The 17,817-nt window shown below is 32.0% G+C and overlaps 1 protein-coding gene across 2 annotated transcripts; it reads left to right on the top strand.

Annotated features, from left to right (window-relative positions):
• The first annotated feature begins 6,119 nt into the window (after window positions 1-6,119).
• On the top strand, window positions 6,120-13,838 carry LOC136222041 (protein FLOWERING LOCUS T-like). 2 transcript variants are annotated; one of them, XR_010685471.1, is made up of 4 exons: window positions 6,120-6,484; window positions 7,199-7,318; window positions 10,959-11,020; window positions 13,534-13,838. XR_010685471.1 is itself a non-coding variant. In XM_066009518.1 (4 exons), exons 2-4 carry the CDS (start codon window positions 10,675-10,677, stop codon window positions 13,592-13,594), a joined length of 324 nt encoding a protein of 107 aa, XP_065865590.1. In that variant the 5' UTR covers window positions 6,120-6,484; window positions 7,199-10,674; the 3' UTR covers window positions 13,595-13,838. The 2 variants fall into 2 exon arrangements, 1 of the variants encoding a protein (XP_065865590.1); XM_066009518.1 differs by having other exon boundaries at window positions 7,199-10,875.
• The last annotated feature ends 3,979 nt before the right edge of the window (window positions 13,839-17,817 follow it).

Genomic DNA, 17,817 nt, shown 5'->3' with positions numbered 1-17,817 from the left:
GTAAAGCTTTCTAAAGTAGAACTAGGAATACAAGAAAGATTTTTGCAGTTCTTGAATCTTTTCCCAATCTTTTCCCAGTCATTTGTTTTAAAATTCAGAAATCACAAAATGCAGAAAAATCAAATCTCAATTCAACTTTTCTGGTACACTGACAAATCAAAGCTGAAATTAGCATTTTTCACCCGTAAGAGGTGTTTGCTTTTCTTTTCGAGTTGTTAATATTGCATCATTGAGTCTTTTGATGCGGACATCCTAACTAGGGCCGCCGCCCAACGCGTCTTGGCGGATCCTACGATGCCACATGCCACAAAAGCAACGCAAGCACCTATCAGGGCGGATCCTAGGGATGCCCAAGTGGAGCGGAGCCAGGCGCATATGAGAGGGGCGGATCTCAGGTTATGAGAGAGGGCGTATCAACTTCTATTCCTAGGCGGATCCCCAGGCTTACTTCCTCACGAAGTAAATCACCAACCACCCTGACAGTCCATATCTGCACCTCGGTACGTATTGTCCGGGCGTATTACCTATTTTACCCTTTTGTCTACCGCTTTGTTGTAACCCTAGTAGGGGTAGCCCTGGTCTTTATTATCTTTAGGGGATGTATTTAAACCCCCACTTTTGTAAGGATATTTAACTTTTATCAATCTAAAATCATTCTCTTTGAGAACCAAAGGTTTATACCTTGTTATATTGGGATTCACTCCTTCTAGTTTAGCTAGAGAAGAACCTCTTTGTTGGTTTACGATTAAAACCTTCATTTATCGCTTTCAATCTGTATCATCTTTAGACTTCAATTAACGTCTCAAAATGACAGTTTAAGACCTCAAATAGAATATTTCAAGAATTATTAATCTTCTAAGCAACTTTAATTCTTCAACCTTTTGGTTTTGAGGTCATTTATGCATTGTTTATTTATGAGATTGAAAGTGAATGTTTAGAACATTTTGAAATTTAGTGACCATACCGTGAATATCAATAGAAGTTAGCTGCTAAGGGTGTAATTTATCCCATATTCTTTAGCATTTTAATACACTATTTCCCTGTAAACTATTGAAACTTAGCTTGTATTACTTGTTCTATTCAGGTTTTTAGTTCAATAGATTTCTTATTTAGGTTTCTGGAATTTGCATTTAATAACCTTCTATTTTTATCCCATTGCATATAATAATTTTCTATTTTTCAACTTCCCCGTTAACTTTCAAAAGTTTCTAATGATTTATCTATTTGAAATTTTCTTTTTGACATGTGGCTGAGTGTGTCTCCCATTTTATGCATTCAACAAATTTAATGAGAAATAGAGGGTTGTTGAATGCAATTGGACAAAATCGGGAGGGCAGTTGATGTTTTTAGGTAAATTTTATACTTTGAATTAGTTGCTAACTACAAAACATTGAAAATATAAAGGGATAATAAAGTACAAAAATACCCCTAACGTTGATAGTCATGAGCAATTTTACTCATAATGTTTAAAATTGTGCAATTTTACTCGTGTTGGTAAGTCAATTTTATATGTCATTATAAAATACATATGTTTCGCTACTTATTCTGGTTAGTTCTAAAAAAAGTTCACATTTTCTTTTTGTAATTTAGTAATAGAATTGGAGATTAATATTTTTAAATTTGACGAAATATTTAAATTTTTCTGTTCAATTCGTACAAAATATAGTATTTTTTATTTTATTTTTTTTCCACGTCTATTTATATGTTTGTGATCTGACATTAATGAGTAATAAAATGGCTTACATGTAAAACGTAGATGATAAAATTTGTGACTTTTGATGTATTATTTTTCAAATTGACCCAATTTGTCAATGTTGAAGGTTAAATGATATTGGTTGCCAACTTTAGGGGTAAAATTGCACAATTTTAGACGTTAGAGGTAAAATTGCTCCTAACTATTAATATTAGGGGTATTTTTTTGCGCGTTTCTAACTGCTAAGAGCATCTCCAAGAGACTCCTAGTACACTCTCTAAAAATAATATAAAAAATTAACTCTTAGTGGTTTAAGAGTAACTAAGACATATCAATTCCAACAATGCTCTTATATTCGCTCTTTATTTATTATTTTTTTATTAAAATGATTAATTATTATTTTATCTACCAATAGTGAAAGGAGAGAGATCTCTCAATAGTAAATTATTAATAAAAAATGAATTAAGAGTCATTAAGAGTTGGAGAGATCCTCCTCTCTATTAATATAAAGGATGCAGAGGCTCTTAGTGATTTGAGAAGACACTAAGAGCTCATTTTTAATTCTCCCTCCTCAAATTTTAACTTAACAGTCAAACTAAGAGGCTGTTGGAGATGTTGTAAGCCTTTTTCCCTTTTTCTTCATCATATAAATGGAATGCAGGAGAGGTGCAGCTAATAAATATTAATAATGTAGAAATAAAATCAGAAACAATCATTAGTTGTTCGGTTCTGATATTAACCCATAGTTCGTGACCGTCGTGTGGTGGTTGGGGAGATGCAGGAGTTCAGCGATCTTCGATCCAGATTTCAGGATGCCCAGCAACGTGCTTCAGTTTATCCAGGGTCAAACGGCTTCCTTTGTGGGAGCTTTTTCGATAGCTACAGGATGAGACGTAGGAAATCAGATGGAGGTAGGATGGAAGCCAACAGAGATGGAGTGGGTAAAAATGAATTCTGATGGGGCCAACAACGGAAATCCGGGATTAGCGAGCACGGGAGGCCTTATTCGGGACAGCAATGGCCATTGGCGAGGGGGATTTTTGGCGAATTTAGGGATATGCGAAGAGGTCGTTACCGAACTATGGGGGTTATATTTTGGACTTGATTGTGCTTGGAAGCAGGGTTTCAGACGGATTGTAATGGAGCTTGATTCGCAAGTGGTGGTTAGGCTCATGCAGAAAGATGTGACCCGAGACAGATACGGTTGGTTACTGAAGCAATGCAAAAATCTATTGGCTAGAAATTGGACTGTAAGACTTCAGCACGTTTACAGGTAACCAAGCTGGATGACAAACTTCGCGGGCTCTCTAGCCTTGGATCATCATGAGTGTGGTATGCCGCCTGCAAGCGTCCAAAATATTTTACTTAGAGATATGATAGAGATCTCTTTTCCCAGATTAATTACTAGTTAGTTTTTCGGGTTCTCCCTCCATGTAACTAAAAATAATAATAATAATAATAATAAGAGTCAAAGTAACGAATTAATTTAAAGGGATAAGGTGTAAAAATATCTCCAACGTTTATACTCAGGAGCAATTTTACTCATAACGTCTAAAATTGTGCAATTTTATCTTTAATACAATCAAAACGTTGATAAGTTGGGTCAATTGGAGAAATAAGTTATCAAAATGTATTCTCAATTATGAATTTTGTCATATATACTTGTGCGTCATTTTATCACTTATTAGTAATATATTTAGACGTTAGGGGTAAAATTACTTCTGGCTGTAAACGTTAAGAGTATTTTTGCACTTTATCCCTAATCTAAATAACGACAGTTATCATGATAAGAAAACTAATTGATCTAGATTACTATAATTATGGTATTGATGATTACTTCATTTACCGTTGTTTAGCTAAATACATCAAGGACTCTCTACACTTGGTCCAAAAAACCGGTTGGCCCTTGGAGATATTTTATTAGGGTTTAGTTAATATATCCCTTAGAGTATTATTTTTATAAAAGTTCTGAAAACCAATATGTCACTTTAAGCAAGTTCAGGTGGTAAATATGATATTTCAAAAGTATATGGACAATTAAATTTTTTGGACGAGTACCTGAGGTAAATATATATTAGGCATTTTTATTAGCCTTTTAAATTTATACAAATCCACCCATGGGTTAATTATAAATCTGGGCCAATTTGAAAGCTCATTTACATATATTAAGCCTTGTTCTCTAACTTCTTACCAATCTAGACACTTTAACCTCATTTGAACAAAAATACCCTCACCTTTAACGCGATATAGTTTAGCTTATGTTATATGTCGCGTTATATGAAACGCAGTACTGGCGAACACTCAAAATAGTTCTTGATGGATCATGAGAATGACCTAGCCGTTTGGGTGGTGAAATGAGATTTAGAGGTAAGTTTTCAGCTAAGTTAATGACGAATGTGACAGTGTGTAAGGTTGAAGATGGTGATGTTATAGTTATGAAGAAAGTGAGAGTATTTTGGTCCAAATCAAATGAAAATGTCTAGATTGGTAAGAAATGAAAGTGTAATTAACCCATTTTTTTTTTTAACTTACTTAGTGGTATATGATTCAACTAGCTCAAATTTTCTAGTCCAATTCATGCTAAGTTTTTATGTGCCTATCCGGACTGAACCGTTTAAATTGCTCCATATCAAGCATGTCTACGTCACTATCAAGTCGATTTCCATGTTATGTTTATTATAAATAGTATAAAAATATGTCTTATATTATGCTTAAATAGTTAAATATTAGTTAGTATTATAAATCTAAAAGGGTTAGTTACATATTACTCATCTTTAGTTAACTATTTACAGTTATGCTATAATTCAAAAAGAAATTCACAAAATGTCAAATTCTTATTAATTAAAACTGTTTTTAGCATTCAACCGTAGTATTTCTTTTCTTTCTAAAAAAAAGGAATATTTAATAGTTAGAACACATTTCTGAAACTAACCCTTGGATCTCTAGTTTTGGAAGAAATTCGTAGTGATAAGTCAGAAATTCTACCATTCTCAAATCTTAGAATTTCATAAACCACCTAAAACACAAGGACATGGTTGTAGAAGTGTGAAATCTTTTGATATTTGCACTATAACATTCTACCATTCTCAAATCTTTGAATTTCAAAAACGAAATTGCAGATAAGAGCAAAACTCCATGAATGAAGGTGAATATTCAAGCTTGAATCAAGTTTTCTCTGCAAAACTTGATATACTCTTTCTGCAAATCTTTATAAGATCATATTTAATACTATATTTCAACTTTTAATTTTTGGAGATACTTTGTTTTCTGCAAAACTGTCAAATGAAGAACACAAAACAGGATAACATTGGTTGTCACTGCAAATGCCCACTTTACACCATAAAATTGTATTTAATAAAAAATCGTTTTTCTCTACATTGAATGAGAACATTTTGATTATATTTAAGAATTTAAAGGATAACAGTGAAAAACTGGGTAGATAGTAGATAAAGATGAGTAATTATTAGGATTTGGAATTGAAACAACTTTCCCTTCTCTACTCATTCAGAAAAAATTGTTTGCATTTAACATGAAATTTGCAAAACCAAATTCAAAAATAAGAAATTCCTAAGAGGAAGGTAGGCATGCATAAAATGGTGGCAAAAGCATGAAATCCGCAAGGTGAAGAAAGTTTGAAACAAATTATTTAATTAAAAGTAAGTAAAAAATAGAAAGGTAACTGAATTTTTGACAAAAGCAAAAATAAAAATTGATATTGTGATATATTATTAATTAAAAATGTGAAGTGATAAAAAACAGAAAAATGAGTTAGATAAATGTAAAATAAAATTCAAATTTGCTTTTAGATGTAATTTCCTCAATCTAAAATCACTTCAATGTTAAATTTTATATTGATTTAATTTTAATATTAAAATTTTAAAATAAATATTATTAAAAAATAAAATAAAAATTTATAATAAAATACTAAATGAATATTAAATAGAATATTCAAATTATTAATATATCAAACTAGTTTAAATACAAAATAAAATAAAAATAATATTGGCAACAGTCATTAGTAAATGACCAATGGCTAAAGTTACTAATCCTAATGATACAGTAACAATCATTATAAACAATCGATGCAAAGCTCATCCGAACTTTTAAAAGACCATATAAAAAGATAATAATTTGAATTTTAAAAATAAATTATTAATAAATATTAAATAAAAATAATCGAATTATTAATTTATTGAATTAGTTTAAATATAAATTATATAGAAAATAAAAGAAGAATATCATTGGTGGTCTTCAGTAAGGATGAATTTGTAAATATCAAAATACCAAATGTCTTCTTATTTAATTTAAAAAATGAATTTAGGCCATTGATATGTTTAGATCTAGCGGTCCACATTAACCCTACCACTAATTCCTACTATATATTCATCGTATACCAAAACCTAACCTAACACAAAAAAGCCACCGCTCTTCTCCTCCTCCTTCTCTTCCACGGAGAACCCTAAACTAAAAAGAGAAACATCATACCGAACCTTCTAGTTGTCACCGGTGAGTCTGCGGTCGGCCTCTCTTATTACGTGGCCCACAGTCGAATCCGAGATGTATGGGTGGTGATCAGGGTCACTTTCGCTGAGATCGTTGTGTAACTTACGCATTACATTACGTGTTTCAATTTCATAAATCCTATCCCTTACTTGTAAGGGTTTGAGTTTTGACTTGTTCTGGAGACGTGCTTGTTTGTACAGACATTAGAAGAAGCAATTGAGATAATTAGTTGCCCGTACCTCTGGTTTAGGCATATGCAGGCAATTGTTGCCGGTACGGCTGGATCAGGTAAATGTTGCTATACGTTTTTTATTGCTATTATTTCAATTGAAAATTGGGAAATGTGTTTTAGGATTTAGACACAAGGTAGTGATTTTGAGATAGAGTTGGTATTGATGCAGTTTAATTATATAATTTGGCATCCATTAACTGTGATGAAATTTGCAGATATTTTGTTTCATTTCTTTGATATTTAGCTGCATATTGATCTCTGTTTCAACTCAGTTCAGTTTAGAAAATGACATTGTCCTTGAATCATTAGGCATCAAAATCTCTTTTGCCTAAACATTGAAATTATTTGGCAGCAAATCTCTAACTCTATTAATTAATTAATTGTTTACTTTTCATTGTAATGCATATCTTGTTCACATTCTTGCAAACTGTATTAATTGACGGATCTATTAATATTCCTGACTATTTATCATATCTGGAGTTTGATTTACATTACTCTGATTAATATTTTTGAATATTAGAGCTCCATTCAGTCCAACTTGTTTTATTTTATTTTAATTAAAAACACAATATTAGCAACGGTCTTTGGTTAAAGACGGTCTTTGTTAACGGTCTTCGCTTAAGGACCATAGCCAAAGCTCATACATTGGTATAAGTTCCTCGTTAAAATCATATTAGCAAAGCTCTTAAGTCAAACACTGTGTGAAGGGTCTACTCGTATTTGGTTGAGATTGGAAAAGCGATGGTTTTGACTTAGTTAATTTTGTGCAGGAAAAATGATGGTGAAGAAACATGAAGAAAATCCATTTCTAGACGTGTCTTCCGAAGAAAAAAAAAAGGATATTCTAGGACTGATTGCAGAAGGTGACCGACGAAAACCATCCATGACAAGTAAGTTGAGGTTTAGAATTACTAATTTCTTATTTATGTTAACGATGAAGTTTTGTTTTTGACTAGTTGGTTTTATTGGTTGATTCATTTTGTTGTTAAGTTGTATGCTGAAATAATGCCTTTGTCGAATGCTATGGAGTTTATGACTAGTTTACAACCCTAACTAAAATAATTTCTTGTTTATGTTAATGATGAAGTTTTGTTTCGGAGCAGTTGGTTTTTTTGGTTGATTCGTTTTGTTGTATGATCAAATAATATCTTTGTCAAATGCTATTGCGTTTATGACCAGTTTAAAACCCTAACTAAAAGAAAATCATTTTAGAGCTATGGTTTGGTGTTGCAAATATATTATGTCTTTGTCATTGTTGTATGGTTTGTCTTTGTCAAATATATCATTTTAGTTAAGGTTGTAAACTGGGTCATAAATTCAATAGCATTTGACAAAGACATTATTTGATCATACAATTAACTTAATAATAAAACGAATCAACCAAAAAACCAATTGCTCTGAAACAAAACTCCATCGTTAATATAAACAAGAAATTATTTTAGTTAGGGTTGTAAACTGGCCATAAACTCCATAGCATTCCACAAAGGCATTATTTGAGCATACAACTTAACAACAAAATGAATCAACCAATAAAACCAACTACTCCGAAACAAAACTTCACCATTAACATAAACAAGAAATTAGTAATTCTAAACCTCAACTTACTTGAAGCTTCTTATCATCCTCAGTGTCATGGATGGTTTTCGCCGGTGACCTTCTGCAATCAGTTCTAGAATATCCTTTTTTTTCTTCGGTAAACACGTCTTGAAATGGATTTTCTTCATGTTTCTTCACCATCATTTTTCCTGCACAAAATTAACTAAGTCAAAACCATCGCTTTTCCAATCTCAACCAAATACGAGTAGACCCTTCACACAGTCTTTGACTTAAGAGCTTTGCTAATATGATTTTAACGAGGAACTTATACCAATGTATGAGCTTTGGCTATAGTCCTTAAGTGAAGACCGTTAACAAATACTGTCTTTAACCAAAGACTGTTGCTAATAATGTGTTTTTAATTAAAATAAAATAAAACAAGTTGGATTGAATGGAGCTCTAATATTCAAGAATATCAATCAGAGTAATGTAAATCAAACTCCAAATATGATAGTCAAGAATATTAATAGATCCGTCAATTGCTACAGTTTGCAAGAATATGAACAAGATATGCATTACAATGAAAGGTAAACAATTAATTAATTAATTAATAGAGTTAGAGATTTGCTGCCAAATAATTCCAATATTTAGGTAAAAGAGATTTTGATGCCAAATGATTCAAGGACAATTTCATTTTCTAAACTGAATTGAGTTAAAATAGAGATCAATATGCAGGTAAATATCAAAGAAATGAAACAAAATATCAGCAATTTTCATCACATTTAATGGATGCCAAATGATATAATTAAACTGCATCAATGCCAACTCTATATGCCAACTCTATCTCAAAATCACTACCTTGAGTAGAAAATCTAAAGCACATTTTCCAATTTTCAATTGAAATAATAGCAATAAAAAAAAGTACAACAACATTTACGTGAACCAGTAACTAATTATCTCAATTGCTTCTTCTAATGTCTGTACAAACAAGCTAGTCTTCAGACAAGTCAAAACTTAAACCCTTCCAAATGAAGGATAGGATTTAAGAACAGCTGAGGTTTTTTCTTTTAAGCAACTGAAATACTTCAACAAAAGAAAACTTAATTACAACATGATATTGATTAGCATTGTCTTTACCTAGTTTATGTCGTCTTATATTTTGAGTATAGTAGCTTATATTTTCATGCAGACATATCCAATTGAGTTGCTGAATCTGTAAAAATAGTTTGTATGCTTTCAGCTCTGATTTCTGAACATGAGAAGAAGAACAATTCTAAGCTTCTAAACCATACACCATGAGTGGAGTTCATTTCAAAAATTATCCTACCAATAATAGCTTAGGCATTCTAGGAAGGTGTATGTGAATGTGTAGGCGATTTCCATCACATTTTCCTGTAAGAATTCGGTCGGTAATTCCAGCACAACATTTTCTATTCAGAAATAGCTTTTTTTGTTGTAGTAATGATGTATCTAGTCATATGTGAATTATGACAAAACACAATGAAGTACAATCATAATATTTGGAAAGAAAAGTACAAGATTTAAAAAAAAAAAAACAATATAGGGATAGTAACTCTTTGTGGCTGTCCAAAAGCCACCAAAGAAAAAAAAAACTAGTTACAGCTGTGTTAGTGAATCATAGAAATAATATCTTTTCCTACAAAGATAGAAGAATATGAAAAGAAAATAATAAAAGAAAAGAATCCTTTTATGGACACATGGAAAAGAATGGAGACTAGATGTAACACCCTGGTCCAATACCATGTAGATATTGTCCGCTCTGGCCCAATTCCAACACATTGGGCCTCACGGCTTTAAAACGCGTCTGCATGTATTGGATTCACATCTTACTAATAAGCCCCAATCACTCCCTCTCCATTTCCGATGTGGGATTCAGTTCATTCCTGAACCCATCGCCATCCATTAGGGCCGCTCATTGCTCAGGCCTTCTACCCCGGCGCCACCCACTCCGGACCGGATCGTTACAGGCCCACCAGCTTCCGCCTGGTTCGTCCCCGAACCACACATCGTACGTGGAGAGTCGGCTCTGATACCAATTGTAACACCCTGGTCCAATACCATGTAGATATTGTCCGCTCTGGCCCAATTCCAACACATTGGGCCTCACGGCTTTAAAACGCGTCCAGGCCCACCAGCTTCCGCATGGTTCGTCCCCGAACCACACATCGTACGTGGAGAGTCGGCTCTGATACCAATTGTAACACCCTGGTCCAATAGCATGTAGATATTGTCCGCTCTGGCCCAATTCCAACACATTGGGCCTCACGGCTTTAAAATGCGTCCAGGCCCACCAGCTTCATCCTGGTTCGTCCCCGAACCACACATCGTACGTGGAGAGTCGGCTCTGATACCAATTGTAACACCCTGGTCTAATAGCATGTAGATATTGTCCGCTCTGGCCCAATTCCAACACATTGGGCCTCACGGCTTTAAAACGCGTCTGCATGTATTGGATTCACATCTTACTAATAAGCCCCAATCACTCCCTCTCCATTTCCGATGTGGGATTCAGTTCATTCCTGCTCCCATCGCCATCCATTAGGGCCGCTCATTGCTCAGGCCTTCTACCCCGGCGCCACCCACTCCGGACCGGGTTGTTACACTAGATACCAAAAACATATCTGTATATATAAACAGGTATTGTACCTAGCTAGAGCTATTTTAAATTGCTAGATTTTATTTGAAAAATATGTCAAGAAATAATAATCCAAAGCCTCTTGTTGTTGGGAGAGTGATTGGGGATATTTTGGACCCTTTTACTGCCTCTATTCCCCTCACTATTCATTATAACAAAGAGATAAATAATAGCTGTGAGATCAAACCCTCACAAGTTTCAATTCGTCCTAGAGTTGATATTGGTGGAGATGACTTGAGGAATTTCTACACTTTGGTAACTTATTTTTATCTTTTTTACCATGTGACTGAGTTCATCTTTTTTTATTTTCATCTTCTGTTATGTTTATGTTTATATAGGTTATGGTTGATCCTGATGCTCCTAATCCAAGCAACCCACATTTGCGAGAATACTTGCATTGGTAGATATAATCTTCTCTCTTTTCTCTCTACTTAGTTCATAGTTACGCTTATGCCACGTCTCATTAAATTATTGGTCCGGCACACGAATAACATCACATACTGAATTTTATCCATTTTAACATTGTGGTCACTAAACCTTAATTCTTAACAGTATGGCCACTGAACTTTAACACCGGTGGCCACTCAATGCCACAAAACTATCGGTCTCAAAATAAAAAATTCAAAGAGTTAATGATATGCTAAGGAACTTTAATTCTTGAAATTTTTTGTTTTAAGGTCATTTAGGTGTTGTTTGGTTAGGAGAGAGAAAGTGAGTTTTTGGAGAGAGAAAGCTACGAAAAAAGTGATTTTGGAAAGTAAAAAATATGGTTCATGATAAATGTTGTTCTGAACAACTTTAATTCTGGAATATTTTCATTTTGAAGTCGTTAACAATCACTTTGAGGAGTTAGTTAAACTTAAGTAGCCACCGATGTTAAAAAGTGTAAAGTTTAGTGGCGATATGGTTAAGAATTGAAGTTTAGTGGTCACAATGTTTGGATTAGTTACAGTAATTAATATTTGGATTAGTTATATATATATATATATATATATAGATGTACTATGGTTTGCTGTAAACACAGACTCGTGGTTTGCAAAATTTTGCATTTAGGTTCATTTTGTCAGAATTTGATCGATAACGATCAAAGAATGTATAGGATAATTACACATAGATGTTTTGTGGTTTCGTCTATTTTTAGATGGTATCTGTAGTATATGTTTTTTCAAAATTAATGGTGTGGTTTGTAAAATTTTGTATTTGAGTTCATTTTGTCAGAATTTGAACCTCCAAATGAAAATTTTCAAAAGTTAAATCATATTTAAAGCAACTTTTAATTCTTCAATTTTTAGGTTTGAAGTTATTTAGATGTTGTTTTTATGTGAGTGAAAGTTAATGTTTAGAGAGAGAAAACCACACAAAATGATGATTTTGAAAAATAAAAAATATGATTCCATAATTAACATGATATTAAACAATTGTAATTCTAGGAAATTTTTATTTTAAACTTGTTATTGGTTAAATTTAGCAAAATAAAAAACTATATAAAACTTTGCAACAGTAGGATAGTGTTTGCAAAAACAAACATCACATATACCATCTGGAAGTCGGCGATTCCGAGTAATATCGATACATAATTAACCCATTAATATTTTCTAGGTTCAGAATCTTCCCCTTTGCATTTCTTATATGATACGAAAAAACAAGCACTAGGAGCCTATTCTTTGAACCTGAAAGATTGGATATCTGGCATTTCCATTAATAGTGTTTTCTATATTATTCTGACATGTTCCAATGTTTAATAAGGACAAATAAAAGTCACAATGATGAATCAAGTTTATCATAGAAAGAGACTGTTTCTGCTCTAGTCATTTTTATTTTCTGCCTTTTGCATATAATACATGATTGATTGTAATTGGTGTCCACTGGCTGGCTTTTTGTGATGCATATTTTGGGTAAACTACACCCAGAACTTTAACTATTTTAACATTATGACTGAACTTCAATTCTTAATTGTGTGAATACTGAACTTTACATTAATACTGATTGTCATTTAACTTTAACTAACTACTTAAAATAAAGTCTCAAAATAAAAATAAAGAATTAAAATTATTCAGAACCATATGTACCATGAAATCACATTTTTTATTTTCCAAAACCATATTTTTTGGAGCTTTTTCTCTCTAACAATTCACTATGATTCTTCTAATCATACAACATATAAATGACATCAAAAGTAAAATTTTCAAGAATTAAAATTTCTTAGAATAATATTAACTCTTCGAATTTTTTTTTTTGAGACCGTCAATTGTCGTTTTGAGTGGCCGATATTGTTAAAAAGAGTAAAATTCAATGGTTATACAATTAAAAATTGAAGTTCAGTAAACACAATGTTAAAATGGGTAAAGTTGAGTGGCCATAGGCGTAATTTACCCTTCCTATTTTCAATCTTGTTTAGGGATGCAAACGGCGCAGGGTGGGGATCGCATTTTCCATCCCCCTCCCCATCCCTGCAAGACAGACGGGGACAAATTTGTCCTCCATCCCCGTCCCGCGAGGAATTCCCATCCCCGAGGGGATCCCTATCCCCGTTTAAAACACTTTTTCTCTATTCTATACCTTCGTTCCTGTGAGGAATCGTCATTTATATATTTTTTAAAAACCAGTATATACTGAAATTAAAACTTCTAAGAAATGCCAAATATAAATATAAGTAATCATTCTAAAAATATTCATTTAGTCCTTGTTAATAAAAATATTCATTTAGTCTTATTTAATTTTTTTTTGAAAATAAATCTACTTAATTTAAGTTTAGTGTTATAAATTATAATATTTAAAATATAATTTAATTATAATGGGGAATAATTGGGGACTTGTCGGGGATTTCCCATCGAAACACATAGGTAATGCAAGATTACATAGATGATTGATGAATTGATCAGCAATAGCACTGACAATAAGGCTGTGTGACAGGCTTGCAAAATCCACCTCTTGTGCATTCAGCACAATAGCTTATGCAATCAGAATGATCTGAGCAACTTGGTCCATTGCTGTTGCAGCACACAGAAGTGGGAACTATTTCACCCATCACAACTTTTGGACTCAAAACCATCATAATTGATATGAGAAAAAAAATTCCAAACACCTTCATTTTTCACTGTTAACTACACTTAAATGTCTGTATATTGATATCAATTTCTTTTCTACTACATTCTTTTTATACGACTCTAGTTATTTAGAAAAGGAAACTAAATCCTTGTGTTACTAGAAAAGAAAGAAAATCCCTTTGTTACTTAACTTCTATATATATTCTATTCTATATGATCTTCTTACCATTACTGCTAAAATATGACAAATATGTCAATATTTTGTTATTATTCAGTGTATATTTCAAAACATTGATATTAGTTAGTGTTTATGTTTTTCAGTGGACATTTCAAATCAACATTGATATTCATGAACTTTAATAAGAAAAACACCAAATTTCCATATTAATATTAATGCATATAGTTACCGGCCAAACAAGCTAGTGATCAAATGACTTGATTTCCAAGAGGTTGGTAAAGAAAAAAAGCCAATTCAGTTATATTTATATATAGCTCAGTGACTATTACTTAAATTCTTCATGGAGTTTAAAAAAAAGGTAAAGTAGTATATTATATAAAATGCTGGGAGTTTCAATATAAACTTTGAACATTCCGATTGATAAAGTCTACAAATTCTTTGTTAAAAAATATTTATAATATTGTTGTAACAATAATTTAATAAAAGCATGAGTCTATTGTCTTAAAGGATAAAACTAAATTTAGTGGTTACGATTTAAGAAAATGGCAGATTTAGCTTTAACGTATAAAATGGTGCAAATTTAACCTTAAATTTTCCAAGTATGATCAAATTTAGTCATACATTATAAAAAAAAAATAGAAAAAGTGGTTTAATTGATTTTTAACTGTCACTTCAAACCCTCCCAATATTAATTATGTCTAAAATATTTCATGTGTTACTAACCAAATTTTAAAGATTTTTTTAAAATGAAAAAAAAAACTAAATATGCTATATAAAAGTAAATCACGAGTTTTTTTGTCAAAATATCTAAAATATTTACTGTGGTTATTTATATAGTTACAAAAAAATAACCGAAAATATTTGAAATTGCTTCAATTTATTGATAAAATTGTTTGGAAGGTTGGATGTAATAGTTAAATAGCAGTGACTAGATTCACAAAAACATTGTAAATAAAAGAAGTTAATTCTGTTATATTTATGTAGTTGAGTGACTAATTATTCAATTCTTCATGGATTTTCAATAAAATAACAAAAATAAAATACTATGTTATCTGAAATGTACGTAGTTTCAATTTTTTAATCTAAAATTTATTGAAACTGTATGCACTTTAATTGATATTTACCAAATATAGCTCCATTTAAATTGACCTTATACTTTGTGGATAGATAAAAAATAATTAGTGGATGCGATTAATGCAAGGGTAATAAAATATTTTAGTTAAAATTAACTGATTTTCTTAATTCTTTTGCCTTAACAATAAATGAAGTATATTTTAGTTGCATTTACTTATATTTTCTTCCATTAACGTTAATGGAAATAAAAAAAAATGGGTCTGTGGTGGGGGTGCCAGCATAGCTGGGACGTCCGCCGCTTACCCTTCCTCGCTAACCAATCTTTAATAAAAAAATATTTTAGTTGCATTTATGTAATAGATTAAAAAATATAAAAAATACAAATTTGTTTAGTTTCCAACTAATTTTCAAAGGTCAAGTCCATCAACTAGTTGTTAGCATTTTTTACAACATCGCACATAGCAGATTGATGATTGATACCAATGGATAAGTTACAAGTTTGACTCTATGGTCATTGGAAAGAATGAATTTAGCCTCCACCTACAAAAACAACGGAATCTTATGTCCAACCTTTACTAGATAGTTCGATTTCAAGTCTTATTAACGCAAAATGAGTTGTTATATATTAATAAAAAGATGTTATAATTCAAGACTTATTGGTTGGCCAAAACCCTAGATGTTTTAGGGTGACCAAAACATTAAATTTCACCTAAAAACTTATTAACGAGGCTTGAAACTTCATCTTCTTTATGATAAATGTTAAATTTTAAGATTGCATTTTGTAAGTGAAGTTCTATGTGAACATGGCTGGTTGTTTTCTATGTTATCTGCGTTGGCTAAAAAAATCTTATCAATTAGATTTTTTTTAATAATGGAAAGCTTGGTTAATTTAGAAAATGACACTTTAACATACTGCCCTGGTACTGAGCCAAGTAGATAAATAGTGCTTTAGAATTATGACAAGTGTTTGCTTTTATTCCGCATTTTATATATATAATAGATGGTATATTTAGAATTAAGAGCATCTCCAAGAGACTTTTAGTGAGCTCTCTAAAAATAATATAAATAATTGACTCTTAGTGATTTAAGAGTGGCTAAGATATATCATCTCCAACAATGCTCATTATATTCACTCCTTATTTATTATTAAGATTATTCTTTATTGTTACTGTTGGCCCAAAATAAATAAATTTTATTTTCATATCTATAGAAAGCGTATGTTTAATTTTAGGGTATAGTTTCCATTTTGTATACAAATTTTCCATTCTAGTCAATTTATAGAAGGGGGGTATTTGTTGGCCCAATAAATAAATTTGATTTATTTATGTAAATATATATGTAAAAGTATGTAAATAGAGTATATAATTAATTTTAATGAAAGTTTATTGAAATAAAATTACATAAGAAAATAAAAGGAAACAAAAATAATAAAAAAAAATAATAAAAAAAAATAATAAAAAAAATAAAGTTTTGGTAGGTCTCGGCGAGACCTATAGAGGTCTCGACGAGACCTATAGAGGTCTCGACGAGACCTACCCCTGGAATTAATTTTCAAGGCTTCGTTCGTTTCATCCGGTTTCTCCGACGCGTACCGAACCGCAACCAAAGCTGACCCACGAAACTTAACCATTGCTCACACCTATGACCACCCTTAAATCTCTCCCTAACCTTGACTTAGCTAAATGATGTGGCATGTTAGTTGGTGGAAGTTGGAAGAGGTTGAGGGAAGTTAGGAATTGGTTGATGGAAGTTTAATTGGTTGATGAGGTGTCATTTTGTGGTGAAATTCTGAGAGAAATATAAGGGAAGTGGGGTGAAAAAATGACACTAATTGCCCTTCCAAAAAACTATAAATAGACCCTCTCACTCTCATAAAAAACACTCACTCAACACAACAAAAACCCCTTCTTAAAGGTTCTTTCCAATGCTCTCTTTTTAAGTTCTTAGTTCTTGAGTTCTTCCTTTTTGTTCTTCATTTTTCTTGGCTTTAATTCCTTCTTTTAGCTTGCCTTTAGCTTTAATTCAAGTTCCAATAGCCTCTTTCCAAGTTTTTCAATTCAATCTAGCATTCCTAAGCCTTTAGTTTGCTCAATCTTTAGCTAAAATTTTGTTTTCAAATTAATTTTCCAGATTCATCCAATTATTTTTAAAGTCCTATTTCGTCCATTTAAATTCATTTTTTGCTTTCAATCCCTTCAACAAAGTTGTTCCTAACGTCCTGAAGTTCAATCTAGTATATTTATTTTCCCGATTCCGTGCTCAGAAACTATAGTGACAAGCCAATCTTTACAGCCCAAATTCTTTTAGATATTCTGTTCCCAGAATTTTCCAGCTTCGACCAGTTATTTTCAACTCCCAATTTCGTCCATTTAGAATCCGTTTTAGCCTTCGATCCCTTATAGAAGTTTGTTCATGACTTCCCGAAGTTAAATTTAGTCTATTTACTCGTCCAATTCCGGGTTCTTAAGTACTCAATTGATCCCACCAAAGTCAAAGGTTAAATCTGCCCCATCTGCCTACCACACGTTTTGATATTGCCAAGATCATATTCGATACGGGCCCGACCGACCACAGTGCTCCGAGAACTTCAAGCCGACATCAAAGTTCAACGTCCAGCCGAGATAGCTGCTGTGGCTCCGAGTTTGTCGTTGAATTTCAATTTTATTTTAATTGCATTTCAATTCCTTGTATTGATTTGTTTCTTCTCAATTCAATTGATTGTCTATATGTTTAGTATAGAAATTTTTCAATTGTAATTCATTTTCAATTTCATGCTTTTTGAACATATGTATTAAAACCTTGATTTATATCAATAAAATACCAATTTTTCTAAAACTCGTGTCAATTTCGCATTTTAATTTCCTTTAATTTTTCGTCTTTAATTTACCCGCATTAGCT

The sequence above is a fragment of the Euphorbia lathyris genome, chromosome 3 (genome assembly GCF_963576675.1).
Source record: "Euphorbia lathyris chromosome 3, ddEupLath1.1, whole genome shotgun sequence".
Lineage (NCBI taxonomy): Eukaryota > Viridiplantae > Streptophyta > Magnoliopsida > Malpighiales > Euphorbiaceae > Euphorbia > Euphorbia lathyris.
The sequence above is the reverse complement of the archived record's forward strand: the minus strand, read 5'-3'. Positions and strand labels throughout refer to the sequence as shown.

Excerpts from the sequence above, each read along its gene's own strand:
- LOC136222041 (XM_066009518.1), top strand. The coding sequence starts at position 10,675 with ATGTCAAGAAATAATAATCCAAAGCCTCTTGTTGTTGGGAGAGTGATT. Across the intron at positions 10,876-10,958 it reads TGAGGAATTTCTACACTTTG|GTTATGGTTGATCCTGATGC; the intron begins GTAACTTATTTT and ends ATGTTTATATAG. Across the intron at positions 11,021-13,533 it reads TTGCGAGAATACTTGCATTG|GCTTGCAAAATCCACCTCTT; the intron begins GTAGATATAATC and ends GCTGTGTGACAG.